The sequence below is a fragment of the Diceros bicornis genome, chromosome 20 (assembly GCF_020826845.1).
Source record: "Diceros bicornis minor isolate mBicDic1 chromosome 20, mDicBic1.mat.cur, whole genome shotgun sequence".
Lineage (NCBI taxonomy): Eukaryota > Metazoa > Chordata > Mammalia > Perissodactyla > Rhinocerotidae > Diceros > Diceros bicornis.
In genome coordinates this window covers 10,957,068-10,973,972 of record NC_080759.1, presented here as the reverse complement: position 1 = coordinate 10,973,972, position 16,905 = coordinate 10,957,068, and the positions used below count along the sequence as shown (strand labels likewise).

Genomic DNA, 16,905 nt, shown 5'->3' with positions numbered 1-16,905 from the left:
TGTGTTGCAAGCCACATACTGTTTTGAAAGTAACAATAATGCTATTTATCACAATCTCTTTAGTTTTCTAAAATATAGCAAGATGTGTTTAAAACTAAATTAAAATGAAAAAAGTAGGCATCTTGCGTCCCAGCATATTTATAAAAATTATTCAGAGATAATGAGATATTGTCTATTTTTTCTCTAAAGTTATCAGTGAGATAAACAATAATATAAGAGTGTTATTTGATGTATAAAAATATGAACTCTAGTTAGTTAATTTTAAAAGCATTTCACCAAACCAGTGCTTTTGAAAATATTGAGCTGACTAATATTAGTATGATAGAATTATGCTAAAGCAAGTTTTAAAGACTGTATGTTTATTGGTACTGCTCATCATTAAAAAGAAAATTCTGGGTGATCCTCTGCTGTTAAAAAAATAGCAGTTAATTTTTTTTACCAAGAAACTTGTTACAGTGCTCAACAGAAGTATATTTTAGTTGCTCTTAAGATTTGGGACTCTTAACTTGGATTAATAACTAACATTATTGCTCGAAGTATTAAAAGCTAGATATTGCTGTAAATAAAACTAAAAGCATTATAAAGAAATAGCTTAACAGTATATATTCGTAAATACTTTTCACACATTACAAGAACAAACATTTTGCCATGTAACTTTGGAAGACTTAAGGGTACTAATATTTTTTTCCAGTTTTATTGAGATGTAATTGACATACAGCATTGTACAGTCATGAGCCACATAACGTTTTGGTCAGTGACAGGCCACATATACAACAATGGTCCCGTAAAATTAGTACCATATAGCCCAGGTGTTTGAAGGCTATACCATCTAGGTTTGTGTAAGTACACTCTGTGATGTTCACACAATGACAAAATCGCCTAATGACACATCTCTCAGAATGTATCCCCATCGTTAAGTGCTGCATGACTGTATTAGTCCAAGGTGTATATATCATGATGCTTTGATATATACATATTGCAAAATGATTACCACAATAAGTTTAGTTAACATCCATCATAAAGGTACTAATAGTGATGGCAGTTGTGATGGTAATGTTTAATTTGGTTCTTCATCTTTCCATTATCTAGCAGTATTTTTTCCGAATCTCCTCTCAAGTGTCATCATTATTTTGATTTCACATCTTAAAGATTATTATTTGTTTACTTTTTATTTCTCCCTCGTGTGAAGCATCCCCAGACATCCTGTCCAGGAGATCCTTGTCAAGATGATGTATTCATTTCAGGACAGCAGAACTACTCGTCAGCTACACTTAGTCACAAAGATGTTCCTCCAGACAGCTTGATGAAAGTAGGTGCTCAGGAAATAAATGGAGTAGTGTCTGTGAGCTCACTGTGTTTTATAGCTTTGGAACTAGAAATAGTATATATGCTTTAACACTGAAAATACTTTCTTAAGGACTTTTCCCCCTTGATTGGTAAGAATTTTTTTTAATTATTGAGAAATATTAAAAAGAATTTCACTCTGCTGTTTCTCAGATTATTCCGTGATTTTTTCCACACTGGAGAGTCATTTTGTGTTTTTTCAGGGGAGGGGATTTTTATAGTATCACCTCCTTATTTAATCCTTTGAATCAAAGGCTTTTTGGCATTCCTGATAGTAAACCTATTTGGAAAGTTAAAGATGAACCTGTCTTAAATTCTTCATTTGAGGAAGTTTTACTATTACTAAAGGCATTTTAAAATACTTTTAATATAATGAGAAATCACCTTGAAAGACTTTTGTATATGATAGAATGTTGTGTTCTTATTACTTTTGTAACTAAAGCATCACACATTTTAGAAAGCTGACTTTTCTGTCACCAATGCCAGATAATTCTTTTCTTTAGTATTCTCCTCAGGTATTCTTTCTCTTAACTAATTCCACATCCCTAGTATAACCAAATATAATTATGAAGCTTAGTTATGTATTGTGTAAACTTTTACATTGTTCTTGAGAGTAGGAACCCAGCCGTATAAGTGCATATGTATCCATTTATTTTACCCTTTTTTTCTTTTAATTGAGCTGTGTTATCCAGTTTCTTTTTAATATCCATTTTGTGGTTTAGGTTACTGAGTTTCTTTCATGCTTTTTATTCTCCTGAGCCATCTGCTAATCATAGCTTAATACATTCTGTAGGTATGTTCAACATTGATGTAGAATGTCAGGCATAACCAAGTATCTAGGTGTCAGGGAGTCTTAAGAATGGGTCAGAAGTAATTATTGTCTGGAGAGTTCTCCCCAGCAGAATAGGAATGTATGGTCTAAACATGGAGAAAAGCAAGTGCTGTCTACAGGGTTGTGCATAAGTAATAAAATAACAGTGCAACCATTTAGTACTCCTGGGCAGATTAATTGCTTCAAATCTACAGGGATCAAGTAGTAAACAACTGCAATTTTTTAAAAAAGATATAGAGATGATATAGCACCTCTCTCTCCTTCTCTCCAGCCACTGTGAGATTTGTCACAGAGTAACACCATCTTTATGCCCTATCATAAAACGCCCATCCATGTATGTTTCCAGACTCCAGAATTAACTAAGTTCTTACGTATAACACAATGAAAAAGAATTTTTTTTTAAGTAAAAATCATCTTCACCAAAGCCAAAATTGTTGGTATCCTTCAGCAAGGTTCACTTAATAGGAGCATGTAGTTCTGAAACTATTGCCGTAATCTTGTCCCAAACTTTCCTACTTTTGGATAATTTTAGGAAAGTGGGGCTCAAATATTTCCCTCATTGTTTTTCTTCATCTATGGATGAAGTCACCTTTTTATTAATAATCAACAATGAAGTTTTAAATGATTGAATAGCTTAAACGTATTAATTTTCTCTTCTAAACAAAAATCTCTTTATATGCAAATATTTATAATACAAATGTAACCTTATTTTTCAGATAGATCGTCACACTAACAGAATAAGCTATTAGTCACATTTCCACAAAAGTGATTTTAAGTGTAAAATTCAGATTTAAAAAATGAGAAGCATTAAAACAAAGATAATTCTTTAACAACAATAAAATAATCTCGTGTTTAGCTTTGTAAGCAAACTTTAGAATGTCAAGGTTTAGTTTTTGTGGTTAATATTCTATGGAATTAATATATAGAGAGTTTAAAAATTGCTTACTGATACACACACGAGGAATAAATCAATTTTCTACTACATAGCTGAGTTGGCTTGTTAATTCTGGAAAGGAAGGAGTATATAGGTAGAAAAATATACTAAGGTTAGGAAAAAATTCTACCACAAAATTAGTTACTTTTGTCTGAAGAAAAACATCAGCAAATGCATCTTTTGTGTGTATGTGAGAGATTATAGTATGGGAAAAGATATCCTTTTAATGGGCTTACTTAAATTTTAACATTTTGACATACTGTTTACCATTTTAACATTTGGTTACTGTGAAAAAGATAGGTACATCTGTATCGAACAGAAAAGCAAATAATTTTAAATGTAGGTATGATTTACTTTCATTTGAAACTTTTTTTTGTAAGGAGTGAATCTGTCAGCAAGCACTCAAGCAAGTTTAGAATTGAGACATTATTAGGTTTTTTTTCTTTTAAAAGTATAAAATTAGAAAAAATAGTACAAGTGGCATAATAGTGTGTGATTTAGAATGTTAAACTCTAGTGCTTTTGTAATGCTCCAAGAAGAAAATCCAAATATTTGTAATAAGACATTATTATTGGTCATTTTAAGACACTTCGTGTTTTTCTTAGATGCCTTTGAGTAATGGACAGATGGGCCAGCCTCTCAGGCCTCAGGCAAATTATAGTCAAATACATCACCCCCTTCCTCAGGCATCTGTGGCAAGGCATCCCTCTAGAGAGCAACTAATTGATTACTTGATGCTGAAAGTGGCCCACCAACCTCCATATACACAGCCCCATTGTTCTCCTAGACAAGGCCATGAACTGGCGAGGCAAGAGGTAAGAACAATCAAGCATATTCAAAAAATGTGAGACTAAGCCTTTAATGTATTTTTTTTATTGATGTTTTAATGGTTTTTAACGTGAAATTTTGGGTTGTGCATTTTTGTTTGTCCATCACCATATATGTGACTCCCTTCACCCCTTGTGCCCACCCCCCACCCCCATTGCCCCTGGTAACCACAGTACAGTTTTCTCTGTCCATGTGTTGGTTTATATTCCACATATGAGTGAGATCATAGTGTTTGTCTTTCTCTTTCTGAAAGCCTTTAATGTATTTTATAGGTTATTTAATTATTAGCCATAAATCCATATAGAACTTTAATGTAGTTTTTACCATTTTGTTCAAAGGTTTGCTTTCATGTTAAATTTATAAAGTGTTCAACTTTGTGGTTTAACTTGACTCTATGATCCCCCCGTTCTGATTTATTGATATAGGATGTAGTGTTTTGGTTATGATTTTTTTTCCTAAGGTGGTTGTTTTTCCAAAACTGGTTGATGATACTCCAGTAATCAGACCTCCTTCAGGAATATAAATAGTAGACCATTAAACTCGAATGGCATATTATGGTTTGCTATTGTCATTTGACATTCAGCTTTTGAAACTTGACTAGTCTCCAGGCTACTTTGAGAATTACATCTTACAAACTACTTAAAAAGTCACTAGTCATATATTCATATGTTTTGATAGTTTATTGGTAAAATATTATTATTAGAAACAGGTAGAGAACAGATGCTTGATTAATTTTGGTTTGGTCTCTGGGGAGAGGGAGTCTTTGTAACAAAAGTTTAGTTCTTGCATCTTTCTTTATAGTGTGGTTATAAAAAGTATTATCAATTGATCATCAGTCCTGACTCCTTTGAAGCATATAAACAGATTTAGGAAATGAGCAGTTAATATCCAACAACCACCCAGGAATCTTTTATATATCTTATGAAACACCCAATAGACAGAGATACTATGTAATTTAAATGTTTCACAGATGGAAACTGATGATAAAATACATGTTTTGTGTGTATGCTCTATGTCATTAAAATCCACAATGTCTAAAAAATATAATAGGATCAGCATTAATTGGTTGCCTATCCTCACAAGACAGCAATAGATTAAGTTAGGAGCTATGCTTTATACTCCCAGCTGTGCCTTTAACTCACTAACTCATTAACATAATATTCCATGTCATAGTTTCACTTCTTCTGCCCAAATATTTATTTTAGATGAATCCTTACACATTTGTGTTTACTTGAACTTAATTTACCAGTTTAAATTTGGATGTTATTGTGTTGTAGCTTTTTCTGAGATAGTAATAACAGTTTATTTTATTTTCATGTTAACTCAGATTCGAGTGAGAGTTGAAAAGGATCCAGAACTTGGATTTAGCATATCAGGAGGTGTTGGGGGAAGAGGAAACCCATTCAGACCTGAAGACGATGTGAGTTTTGTTTATATATCCTTGAAATTCCCATAAAGTTTTATTCACTAATTTAATACCTCTTATACATAAGTAAAAATCTAACAGAATTTATGTAAATCTAGATAGATATCACTTTTTGACTTTCCTTTGGTATTGTTCAGCTTTTTGTTTTGAAATGTAATCAGTTCAGATTAATTGAGGAATAAAATTTCATCAAAAATTTTAAATTTTTATCATATTGTGTAGTGATTTTTAATTTTGTTACTTTTCTGCATATCTATAGAAGTAACTTCATCACTTTAACAGAAATCACTATAGTAAAGTCGGAATTACCAGAGGCAAAAATTACATAGGATTGTCACAATGTTATTCACAGAATACAGGGAGAAAACTTGTGCCACGATTCAAATATTTTCTTACTGTGAAAGAAAGATTGCTCTGTGGTACTGTTATTTATGCATACTGTTTTCTGTTGAATAATTATCTTTTTTGTTGTTATCACAGGGTATATTTGTAACAAGGGTACAGCCTGAAGGACCAGCATCAAAATTATTGCAACCAGGTGATAAAATTATTCAGGTAACTAAGATACATCCTTTTATTATTTATTTTTCATTTATAACATCTACCTCCTCATCAAGGAATTATTAAATGCCAGATTTGAAAATAAGCATTTTATGAAGTTTATCTTCAAATATTTGTGGATGAAAACAGTGGTATTTCTTACAGCCTACTCCTGGTGCTTTCATAGTTTAAAATATTTCCACCTTGTTACCTTGGAAAACCATACTGATATTCTTTAAGACATGTTTGATATATCTTAGCCTTTTGTTTAAGTTCAGGAATGTTAAGTTCTCTAAAATAAGATAAAGAATCTTCTTTGTGGGTTATAAGAATTAAGGGATTTAATTCTTAGAACTGTGTCCGGTATATAGTAAGACCTCAGTAAATATTTAGCTTAAATTATAAGAAGTGTAGTGTTGCTGATCTGATGGCTCTAAGGCAACAGGAAGAGTAGGGCTTGCCCTCTGCCACTGGTGCAACTTTGGTGACCTCAGTTGCATGTTAGCATACACACGACACCATGTCTGACACTGTCTCAGACAAGTGCTTCCTGACATCGAGTTGCTACATAGGAATCATCTGAAAATGCGGGCAAGGTACAGGCTCCTGGGTCCCACCTTCCGAGATTTTATTTTCGTAGATGTGAGGTAGGGCCCTGGAGTCTAGAAGTTGTTTAAATCGCCAAAATGATTCAAAATAATCTACTATGAAATGTTTTTCTTAAAAGCATTTTTCTTCTTTCTTCCAGGCTAATGGCTACAGTTTTATCAATATTGAACATGGACAAGCAGTGTCCTTGCTAAAAACTTTCCAGAACACAGTAGAACTCATCATTGTCCGAGAGGTTTCCTCATAAGAACTGTGGACATAAAAGGGGGGAAGACAGCAAGATTTATTGAAAGAGACGTGCAGGGGAAATTAATATTTTGATTATTTTTATATATAAGAAGAACTCAAAAAATTATGTTCAAATTTGTACATTAGTGAAATAATGGAACTTGTGGTTAGAGGGAAAAAACCACTGTACAGTATATAGGGGAGACTGTTGAATTTATACCATGTAAAACTTCTTGTTAGGTTTCTAAACATAGCAATCAAGGTTACAAAAACAAACATATGTTGTTTTTGTATAGATTGTAGGTTTATTTTTGGATTTCATAAACATGACTGAACTCTGTGCAAGGCTCTAGTTAGCCTTGATGGTAGCCCAGAGACAGATGGCAGAGCTATCTATCTCATAGCTTTTATGCCCTTATTTTTATTCAACTGGTATTAATGTTTTTCTGCTAAAACTACTTTTTTTTTTTTTTTTTAAATGTGGGCAAGAGATTTGAAGTGTTGGCTTTTGCTATGTGCATATTGAATTGAAGAGTGAGTAGGTGAAGGTTGTGCTGGTGGGTTCACTTTCCAAGGCCAGATTAAAACAGTTCATTCCTATAAAAATCTGGAAGCAAAGAATGAAAAAACAGCTGTCTCTTAATGTGTTTTTATTAATAGAATAATGCAATAAAAAATGTAATGTCTTTTAAAGAAATAAAAAAGACGATAATTGCATTTTATGAGCTCTACAGGATTTGTTCTTGTCATAGCCATTGACTATACATTTGCTACTGGTGATTATTTTTAATTTTTTAGTCACAGGAAATTTTTAACTCTACTGTAGATGCATGTCCATGCATTTTCTGTGATATGGAAATCCCTTGATTTTTTGCAAATGGTGGTACTTGCAATCTGTTTTATCATTAGTACTCCATTTTAATCTTAATTTATAATTTTTATTTTAAGCAGCAAATAAAACTAAAATGGCCAGTTTTAAGATTGTGTTGCTGTAACACAAAATGTAAGATTTAGGAAAGCCTCTTGATTTTGTTTGGCCTCACATTGCCTTGGTAAAGTAAAAGGAAACAGTAGGCATGGAGCTAGGAAACCAAAGCAAGTTTGTGAAACTGGCACAGTGATAGAGAATTGCTGTGGGGAGTTGTAGAGCAAAGGGGTGGGTCCTTTAGGCCTACCAGTGTGTAAAGGTGTTCAAATAAAGGGCTGTTCCTACAGGTAACGTTAAATGTGAACTTGACACTTGAGAGTCTTCAAAGGGTTTCTAAGTGTATCAGTGTAGTAGTGTTTTACCACCAACTGCCTTTGTTCCTTGTTAGTGTAACAGATATTTGATAGAGGTTTATTAATTTTGTTTATCCAAACCATTAATTTTGTTTTTGTTCTATGTAATCAAATAAAATTTGAGTAACATGCAATGGTAAGAATTAATGCATGGTTATTTGGACCAGAAAAAAGTGCCATAGAAGACCAATAACTGTTCTTAGTTGAGGCTAGTCTGGAGCCTTTCATTAGAGCAATATTCAGTTATTGCAATTCATTTTTAATTACTAAGAAATATAATTTTGGAATTTTTAATCTGTTATGGTTTGTTCTTCAATCTTGTTTTAATTAAGACTTTTATAGGACTAGCAGAAACAGCAATCTACATTATTTTTGCAAAAGTGAGTTGGACTCGTTCCTTTCTTGCTAGTCAGAGTTAATAGGCAGTACTTTTAACAAGATGTGAACTCAAATATTGCACTTCTTTCAAGATATCAATTGGTTATTGTACTGTATAGTTTTAATAATATTGATTGAAATCCTTTAACAAGTCTTTGTAAATTTTAACTCATTTTAGTTGATTTTCAGTACTATTTACATAGGAATTGATTTTTATGGATATAGTAGAAGAAATGTGCTGTATTTTGATAAAATTCATTTATTGTATGTGTGTTGTAATCTCTAAAAAAAAAAAAGAATGACAGCTTCTTTAAGACAAGGCTCGGTGTTCCCTTTATTCATAGCTAATTTAAAAATAATTTTGGTATTGTAAAATATTCACATTTTTCTTTGTTTCAATCAGTTTTTCACAGTCACATTCTGCTTTTAATAAGGAATACATAAAATAGGTATAATTATGATATTTTCAACTACTTTACCTTGAATCAGATACACAGACTATAATTTTGGAAAAGGACATAAGCCATAAAGAACAATTGATTCATCAGGGATCTAACCTTAAGTTAATTGTCTGTATATTATATTGAAATATTACAAGGGCAACAGGTGTTATATGCACTAGTGTTTTATTATACTCTAGTTAGTTAAAATTTTTTTTAATGTTCTTGTAACACAAAGTTAACTAAGAAAGTTTTTTACCAACAGGAGTAACGTGATACATGATATAACGTAAAAAACTAATAGCATAAAAGTTTTGCACTTAATAGCCAAAGTTTTCTTCTAAAATACTGGAAAATTAGAACTAAATAAAAAGAACTCTTCATTAGAATTTTTGTTTTGGCAATCATAAAGTTTCAAAATTTGAATAAAACAGTAATAATTTAAATCATTTGAGGAAATAGAGAAGACATTTTTAGTTTATATATTGTTACCCCAAACTGACTTTATTTTAATAAGTATTATGTAGCAAACCATCAAGACCAAAACTGTCTTATTTTTAGTAACACTATTTAAAATTGACCACCCTAAAATTTTAAACCGTTAAAAATATGTTCAGAGTAATTTATTCAGTACAGAATTGTTTACACAAACTAAAGTTTTATGCTGACTCATTAAGAAATCATCAGTTCATCTGAATCCTGAAATTCTAAAATTCCCTAGATATTTATTTTGTAAATATTTTTCTGACCTCTTTGGACTTGATGATGTGTATCAAGGATGATACTTGAAAAATTCTTTAAACACAAACATTGCCATAAAGAAGTAAACTTGCAAGTATTAATTTGCTGTGTGTGCTTAAAAGAAAATCCCTTTAGCAGCTATGTAATATTTTTTATCAATCAGCATTTATAAAATATTCCAAATTTTTTTATATATTTAGATTGAAGTAACAGTGAATAGGTAATAAACTAATGCTGTTTAAAGTTGTGTGATTTACAAAATTCAAGGTGAGAAGAATTATAAAAAGAGATATACAACTGTTTTCTTTGACCATTTAAACCCTTGTGTTTCTGGGTATGGAGGAAGTGTAGTTTACCTTAAATTATTTTTATTTCTGAAGGAAGCCATTGGGATGGGAAATGTTTTCCAATTAAATATTGGTAATCAGTCAAGTCTATTTGAAAGGGTATTCTTTTCATTCTTTCTGTTGAAATTCTTATTTGCTTATCCTTTTGGTTTAATGTATAGATTTCTTATGCAAGAGACATTGAAATCAAAATTAAAATAATGTTATATTTCATCAAAAGCATTAATGAATACACATAATTGATGATGTACAGTCACACACTGCATAACCATGTTTTGGTCAACGATGGACCGCATATATGACAGTGGTCCCATGAGATCAGTACTGTAGAGCCTAGGTCTGTAGCAGGCTACACCATCTGTTGGGTAAGTACACTCTGTGGTGTTTGCACAAGGATGAAATTGCCTAATGGCACATTTCTCAGAATATACCCCCATCGTTGTGATGCGTGACCGTATATGGGGACAAGATACCACTTTTTAAAAAAGTAATCTAGACTATATAGGCAGCCAGCTCAAATCTTCAGATATTCCCCTTGTTTCTAACAGTCATTCTTAGTTTTGGAAAACTCTTAAGAGAATGCTACTTTTTCAGGACTATGCAATCTCTTTGTGAAGCAATTGGCAAAATTAAAACTTATGGTCTCCAAAAATATACAGTCCTAAAATCCAAGCACCTGAGAAGCTCATTCTAAACTGAGAATGTTTATGTAGGGGAAACACCTCAGTAGAATGTCCTCAGGTTTTATTTTAGAGAACAATTAAGGTACTCCTGAACCTTTCTATAGGATTGTTAGGAAAGAGGCTGGAAAAATGATCCTGCTGTTACAGTTTCCTTTTCGAATACAACTAGGGACAGTTGTGATCTCCCATGGGATTCCCTGGGGCCCATCTAGCTTCTCAGTCTGACCTCAATCTAATTTCAGAATGATAAAGGAAGAAATCCAAGCTTTAAAATTATGCTCCTCCTCTAGTTATTCAATAAAACTTTTTATTTTGCATGAAAAATATTGTCTATAAATATTTTTCCTGAGTCGACCCCCCTTAAATCTAATCAATTTTGTTCCTCCAAGGCACAGCTTGAGGAGGATCTTTTTAAATGTGCTCTTCTTCTCAATTTCCTTGTCAGAAAACCTAAAGAAAAATAAACTAAAAGTTGAAGAAATGAAATAAAAATTTAAATTGAAGAAAAATTAATGCATGGAGCATACATTTTTAGGATGGATGACTGTAAGGCTCCCCATCTTCATGAAGCATAAACCTAATACTCTCTAAGAACTAATGCCATCCCAGAATGGATATTAAAACATCTTTCACATTTGGATCATCCTTCAAAGGAGCATTCGTTTTCCCAAGAACAGGAGGAACCATGTGCAGGCTTAACTGTCACAAAGTAAATTGTTCAAGGTTGCCCACTGGCACACACTTTAAGTTTCCCCTCCTATCCACATCCCTAGAAGTGACAGAAAAGATTATTTAATACCATGATAGGTAAAAGTATTAGTTAGTCTCCACAGTTTTGGAAAATAAAGGAGTGCACTGGATAGAAAAATTTAGAGGAAATCTTTGAAGATCTAGGACACATAGGTCCAGAAAATTCTACCACGAAAGGTGAATTTGGCTTCAGGGATCCCTCAAAAGTGGAGACAGGATAAAAGATCAAGAAAGAGTTCTAGATAATGGTTGGGGTACTGACTGCATCATAAGAAATTGGTTAGGACAACCACCATTTTTTAAAATGCCAAGCAGTGTGCAGATTTCTGGCTCAAGGCAGGTGCAATGAGCATGGATGCTTAGATTAGAAAGGAAAACCAGGGGGCTGGCCCAGGGTTGTAGCGGTTAAGTTCATGCATTCCTCTTCGGTGGGCCAGAGTTCACTGGGTCGGATCCTGGGCACAGACCTACTCAACGCTCATCGAGCCATGCTGGGGCAGCGTTCCATATAGAAAAGCTACAACTCTACATCTATGATACACAACTATGTACTGGGGCTTTGGGGAGAAGAAAAAAAAAAGGAAGATTGGCCACAGATGTTAGTGCAGAGCCAATCTTCCTCAAAAGAAAAAAAAAAAGGAAAACCAGTACATCCATCTTGAGGTAGCAGGGCCTACCCAGTTTCACGTCCTTGCCTTTGCCCACCATCAGTGCAGGTAGTTTGCGGTAAGCAAGTAACGTTCTCAGACAAGCTTATACTAAAATGAGAACAATAGTTAATGGAACATTTGAAGAAAAGCAACACCATGAAGAAAAGTCACCAAACAACAATATCTAAATAAATCAATATTTAAAAACTATCTTCTGAGGGATAAGTGAGAATCTGAATTTGCAAAACTGTTGTAAAAGCATTTAAATATCTGTAATGTAAAGTAGCATTTGTCACAAATTCAACAGCTGTACTGAAGAGCAGGAAGGTTACGTCTAAAGAGCAAACCAATGAGCTCTTTAGATTTGGCTTCCATAGAATGTCATGCAAACAAATTAAGAAATAGAAAGTGTGAAATGAGACATGAAAGAAAGTATCCATGTTCCAACATGGAACCAATAGGAGTTCAAAAGGAGAAGGAAGGGTATGAATACAAAATAAAGGAAAAAGATACTCAAGAAAATTTCCTAGAGCTGAAGCACAACATAGGTCCTCAGACCAAATGGGTCCATTCATAACCAAACAAAAACTATAATCATGCACACACTTCTAGATATATCTTCATGAAATTTCAGATCAAGTATAAAGAACATCCTACAAAGTTCCAAAATGTGAAAGAAATTACTTGCAAAGTGAGCAAAATCAGATTGACCTCAGAACTTTCATCAGCAACTTTGGATGCAAGGACACAAAAACGCAATATGTCCAAAACTTTATAAAGTTATTTAAGTCAGAGGGCAAAATAAAGACAGTTTCAGAAATTCAAGGTCTCAAAATTTATTTCCCACGAAGCCTCTCCAAAAGATGTATTGGAATATATTCGAACAAAATGAAAAATCTCAAAAGGAGAGTTGGGATCCAAGAAATAATGTCCAAAACCACATGTAGTGGAGCAGAAGTAAGTGTAATTAGTATTGATAGTGAATAAGAAGGTGGATGTAAAAATGCTAGATGATCTCTACAAGTGAGAAGAGAGAGTTTTTCTAAAAGAAACCATACATACTGATTAATTTTAAGTTTTTATAGAAATAACTCAGTTGGAATTCATGGGGTGAATAATGATTATACAAAGAATAAATATGTAGTATTATGTGTTTTTTATTTATACAAATAAACACAATAGCCTATAGATTTTGTTTTGTCACAATGATGTATATGCATACATACTCCACTGACTCCACTGCATTTGATGTATCCATTTTTCTAGCCATGAACACCCATGATGCCTCCACTTCACCTCCCTGCTGCCATAAACACCACGGTGGTGAGTATCCTCACTCATGTCATTTTTTTGACCCTATATGAAAATTTCTCTAGAATACATTCCTAGGAGTACAATTGCTAGCTCATAGATACTATTATTATCACAAAGTACTGCCAAAGTATTTTCCAGAAAGTCTGCACCAGTTTATACTTCCACTAGCTAACCGTGGATCTCATTTCCCCACATATGTGCAAACAGTATTATGTGACTTTCGACCTTTTGTATGTTTGATGACTATATAATTGTATTTTGACAATATAAATTTCATTCCTATGATTACTGACAAGTACCTACGATTGTTAGCCATTAAGGTTTACCATTCTGTAATTTTCCTATTCATTTTGCCCATTTTTCTGACTTTTTAGGACTGATTTGTAGGAGTCCCTTGTCTATTCCAGATATTACTCTCCTGTCATTTTAGACATTGCAAATATCTTCTCCCAGTCCACAGTCTGTTCACCTTTGTTTATGGTGTCCTTTGTTTAAAAAAAATGTTTGAGTGATGTCAGCGTCATGGCGGAGTGAGCTTGCCCGTAAACTCTTCCCCCTATAAGATACAATAAAAGGAACAGTCACAGACCAACAACAGACTCCTAGACAGTAAAAAGGAAGATCGGAAAGATCCACACTGCCGTACATCTGAGAGTGGACGTACCGGGGCCCCCAGAGGAAGTAGGGAGAGGTAAGGAAAAATCCTCTCCCTCTCCATCAGATCAGCGATGCCGGTCAGTGTGGTTCCCAGAGAAGGGGGAGGGGCAGCCCTCTGCAGGGAAACCATGGCTCTTTGGGGTCTCTCAGCCAGTGGGAAACTGCCACACAGAGGACTCAGAACTGCTGCAGGGGTGCCATCAACATCTGAACACCCAAGGAGAGCAGATAACGAGGGATGAGCAAGAAGCCCCCCATGCCAGGGACTCAGTGGGCAAAAGAGAGAGCCCCCCCCAACATGCCCTACACTGAAGCTCAGCTGACCAGACCAGACTGAGTGGCCGGCCAATCGCAGAGAGCAGCTAGGGCAGAATGCAGGGGGCTCAGATTACACAGCCTTTAACCCCTACGTGGTGGTGGTGGGTGGAAATTGCAACCAGATATTTCCAGGGTGAGGAAAAACAAAGCAAATTCAGGAACCACAATGCAAAGGTACATGAAATCACCAGACCAGAAAGAAAATGACAAGTACCAAGAAACCAACCCTGAAGGCACAGAAATCCATAACCTAAATGACAGAGATTTCAAAATAGCTATCATAAAAAAAAAACCAACGAAATACAAGATAACACAAACAATTCAATGAGATAAGGAGTTTCTTCATAAAAGAGATTGAAATCATAAAGAAAAACCAATCAGTACTGATGGAGATGAAGAACACAAATGGAAGAGATAAAGGAGAATCTGGAATCTTTAAAGAACAGAGCTGACAATATGGAGGAAAGAATTAGCATTATAGAGGATAGGAATACAGATATGCTCCAGATGGAAGAGGAGAGAGAACTAAGACTAAAAAGAAATGAAGAAAGTCTCTGAGAAATATCCGACTCTATTAGGAAATGTAACGTAAGAATTATAGGTATTCCTGAGGGAGAAGAGAGGGAAAGAGGAACAGAGAGCTTATTCAAGGAAATAATAGCTGAGAACTTCCCAAATCTGGGGAAGGAGCAGGAAATACCAGTTAGTGAAGCCAATAGGTCGCCCAAATACGTCAAGAGGCAAAGGCACACTCCACGACATATAGTGGTAAGGCTGGCTAAAGTCAATGACAAAGAAACAATATCAAGGTCAGCTAGACAAAAAAAAAAACATACGGGGCCGGCTCCATGGCTTAGCGGTTAAGTGCACGCGCTCCACCACTGGCAGCCCGGGTTCAGATCCCAGGCGCGCACCGACACACCGCTTGTCCAGCCATGCTGAGGCAGAGTCCCACATACAGCAACTAGAAGGATGTGCAACTATGACATACAACTATCTACTGGGGCTTTGGGGAGAAAAATGGGGAAAAAAAAAAAAAAGAGGAGGAATGGCAATAGATGTTAGCTCAAGGCCGGTCTTCCTCAGCTAAAAAAAGAGGACGATTGGCATGGATGTTAGCTCAGGGCTGATCTTCCTCACAAAAAAAATAAATAAATAATGTACAAAGGAACTCCCATCAGGCTCTCAATGGATTTCTCAACAGAAACTTTACAGGCTAGGAGAGAATAGAATAATATATTCAAAATACTGAAAGACAAAAACTTTCAGCCAAGAATACTCTATCCAGCAAAAATATCCTTCAAATATGATGGAGAAATAGTAACTTTCCCAGATAAACAAAAGCTAAGGGAGTTCATGGCCATGAGACCCCCACTACAAGAAATACTCAAGAAGGCCCTCAGGCCTGAAAAAAAGAAGAGAAGGGGAATACAAAGCTTGGAGCAAGGGGAAAAATAGGTAGATAAAATCAGAAAAATAGTAGATCTTTACAGGAATATATTAGCAACCACTTAAATACCAAAATCAAAGATCAAAGGAAGGAAATCACCAAAAATAAATATAACCTCATCACTGTAAACACACACAACACAAGATAGAATAAGGTATAACAAGAACGACTTAGAAGAGGCAGAAGAAAGAGATTGAATTGACTTAGTATGAGGAAATAAGAGGCCATCAGATAGTGGACTGTCTCACGCACAAGATTTTTTATACAAACCTCAAGGTAACCACTAAACAAATAATCAAAACAAAATCACATATGATAAACAAAGAGAAAAGTAGAAGAGTCATAAGACAGAACAACCAAACTGAATTGGCAGTCCAAAACAAATGGGACAAGAAACAAAGGAAATGCAAAAGAACCAGAAAATAAGTGACAAAACAGCAACATTAAGCCCTCATATATCAATAATGACCCTAAATGTAAATGGATTGAACTCTCCAATCAAAAGATACAGAGTGGCAGGATGGATTAAAAAGGAAGACCCAACAATATGCTGCCTCCAGGAAACACATCTCAGCTCTAAAGACAAGCACAGGCTCAGAGTGAAAGGATGGGACAATACTCCAAGCTAATGGCAAACAAAAGAAAGCAGGCATTGCCATACTCACATCAGACAAAGTAGACTTCAAGATAAAACAGGTTAAGAGAGACAAAGAAGGGCCATATATAATGATAAAAGGGACACTCCACCAAGAAAACATATCACTTATAAATATATATGCAACCAACATAGGAGCACCAAAGTACATAAAGCAACTATTAACAAACCTAAAAGGAGATATTAACAACAACACAATAATAGTAGAGGATCTTAATACCCCACTTACACCAATGGATAGATTATCCAGACAAAAAGTCAATAAAGAAACAGTGGACTTAAATGAAAAACTGTACGAGATGGACCTAGTAGACATATACAGAGCACTCCATCCACAAAAAAGCTGACTACACATTCTTCTCAAGCGCGCATGGAACATGCTCAAGGATAGACCGTATGTTAGGAAACAAAGCAAGCCTCAACAAATTTAAGAAGATTGAAATCATAACAAGCATCTTTTCAGACCATAATGCTATGAAACTGGAAATCAACTACGAGAA

The 16,905-nt window shown here is 34.5% G+C and overlaps 1 protein-coding gene across 12 annotated transcripts in view; it reads left to right on the top strand.

Annotated features, from left to right (window-relative positions):
• The window catches only part of ERBIN (erbb2 interacting protein), a 126,737-nt gene extending 119,279 nt beyond the window's left edge, over positions 1-7,458 (top strand). For 6 of the 12 annotated variants that reach the window (XM_058563951.1, XM_058563949.1, XM_058563948.1 and 3 more), the window contains 5 exons: positions 1,190-1,309; positions 3,716-3,925; positions 5,266-5,358; positions 5,845-5,919; positions 6,653-7,458. In XM_058563951.1, the coding sequence (XP_058419934.1) occupies positions 1,190-1,309; positions 3,716-3,925; positions 5,266-5,358; positions 5,845-5,919; positions 6,653-6,760 (606 nt within the window). In that variant the 3' untranslated portion in view covers positions 6,761-7,458. The remainder of the gene's footprint in view (positions 1-1,189; positions 1,310-3,715; positions 3,926-5,265; positions 5,359-5,844; positions 5,920-6,652) is intronic. The other 6 variants (XM_058563956.1, XM_058563955.1, XM_058563952.1 and 3 more) reach the window with 5 other exon arrangements.
• The last annotated feature ends 9,447 nt before the right edge of the window (positions 7,459-16,905 follow it).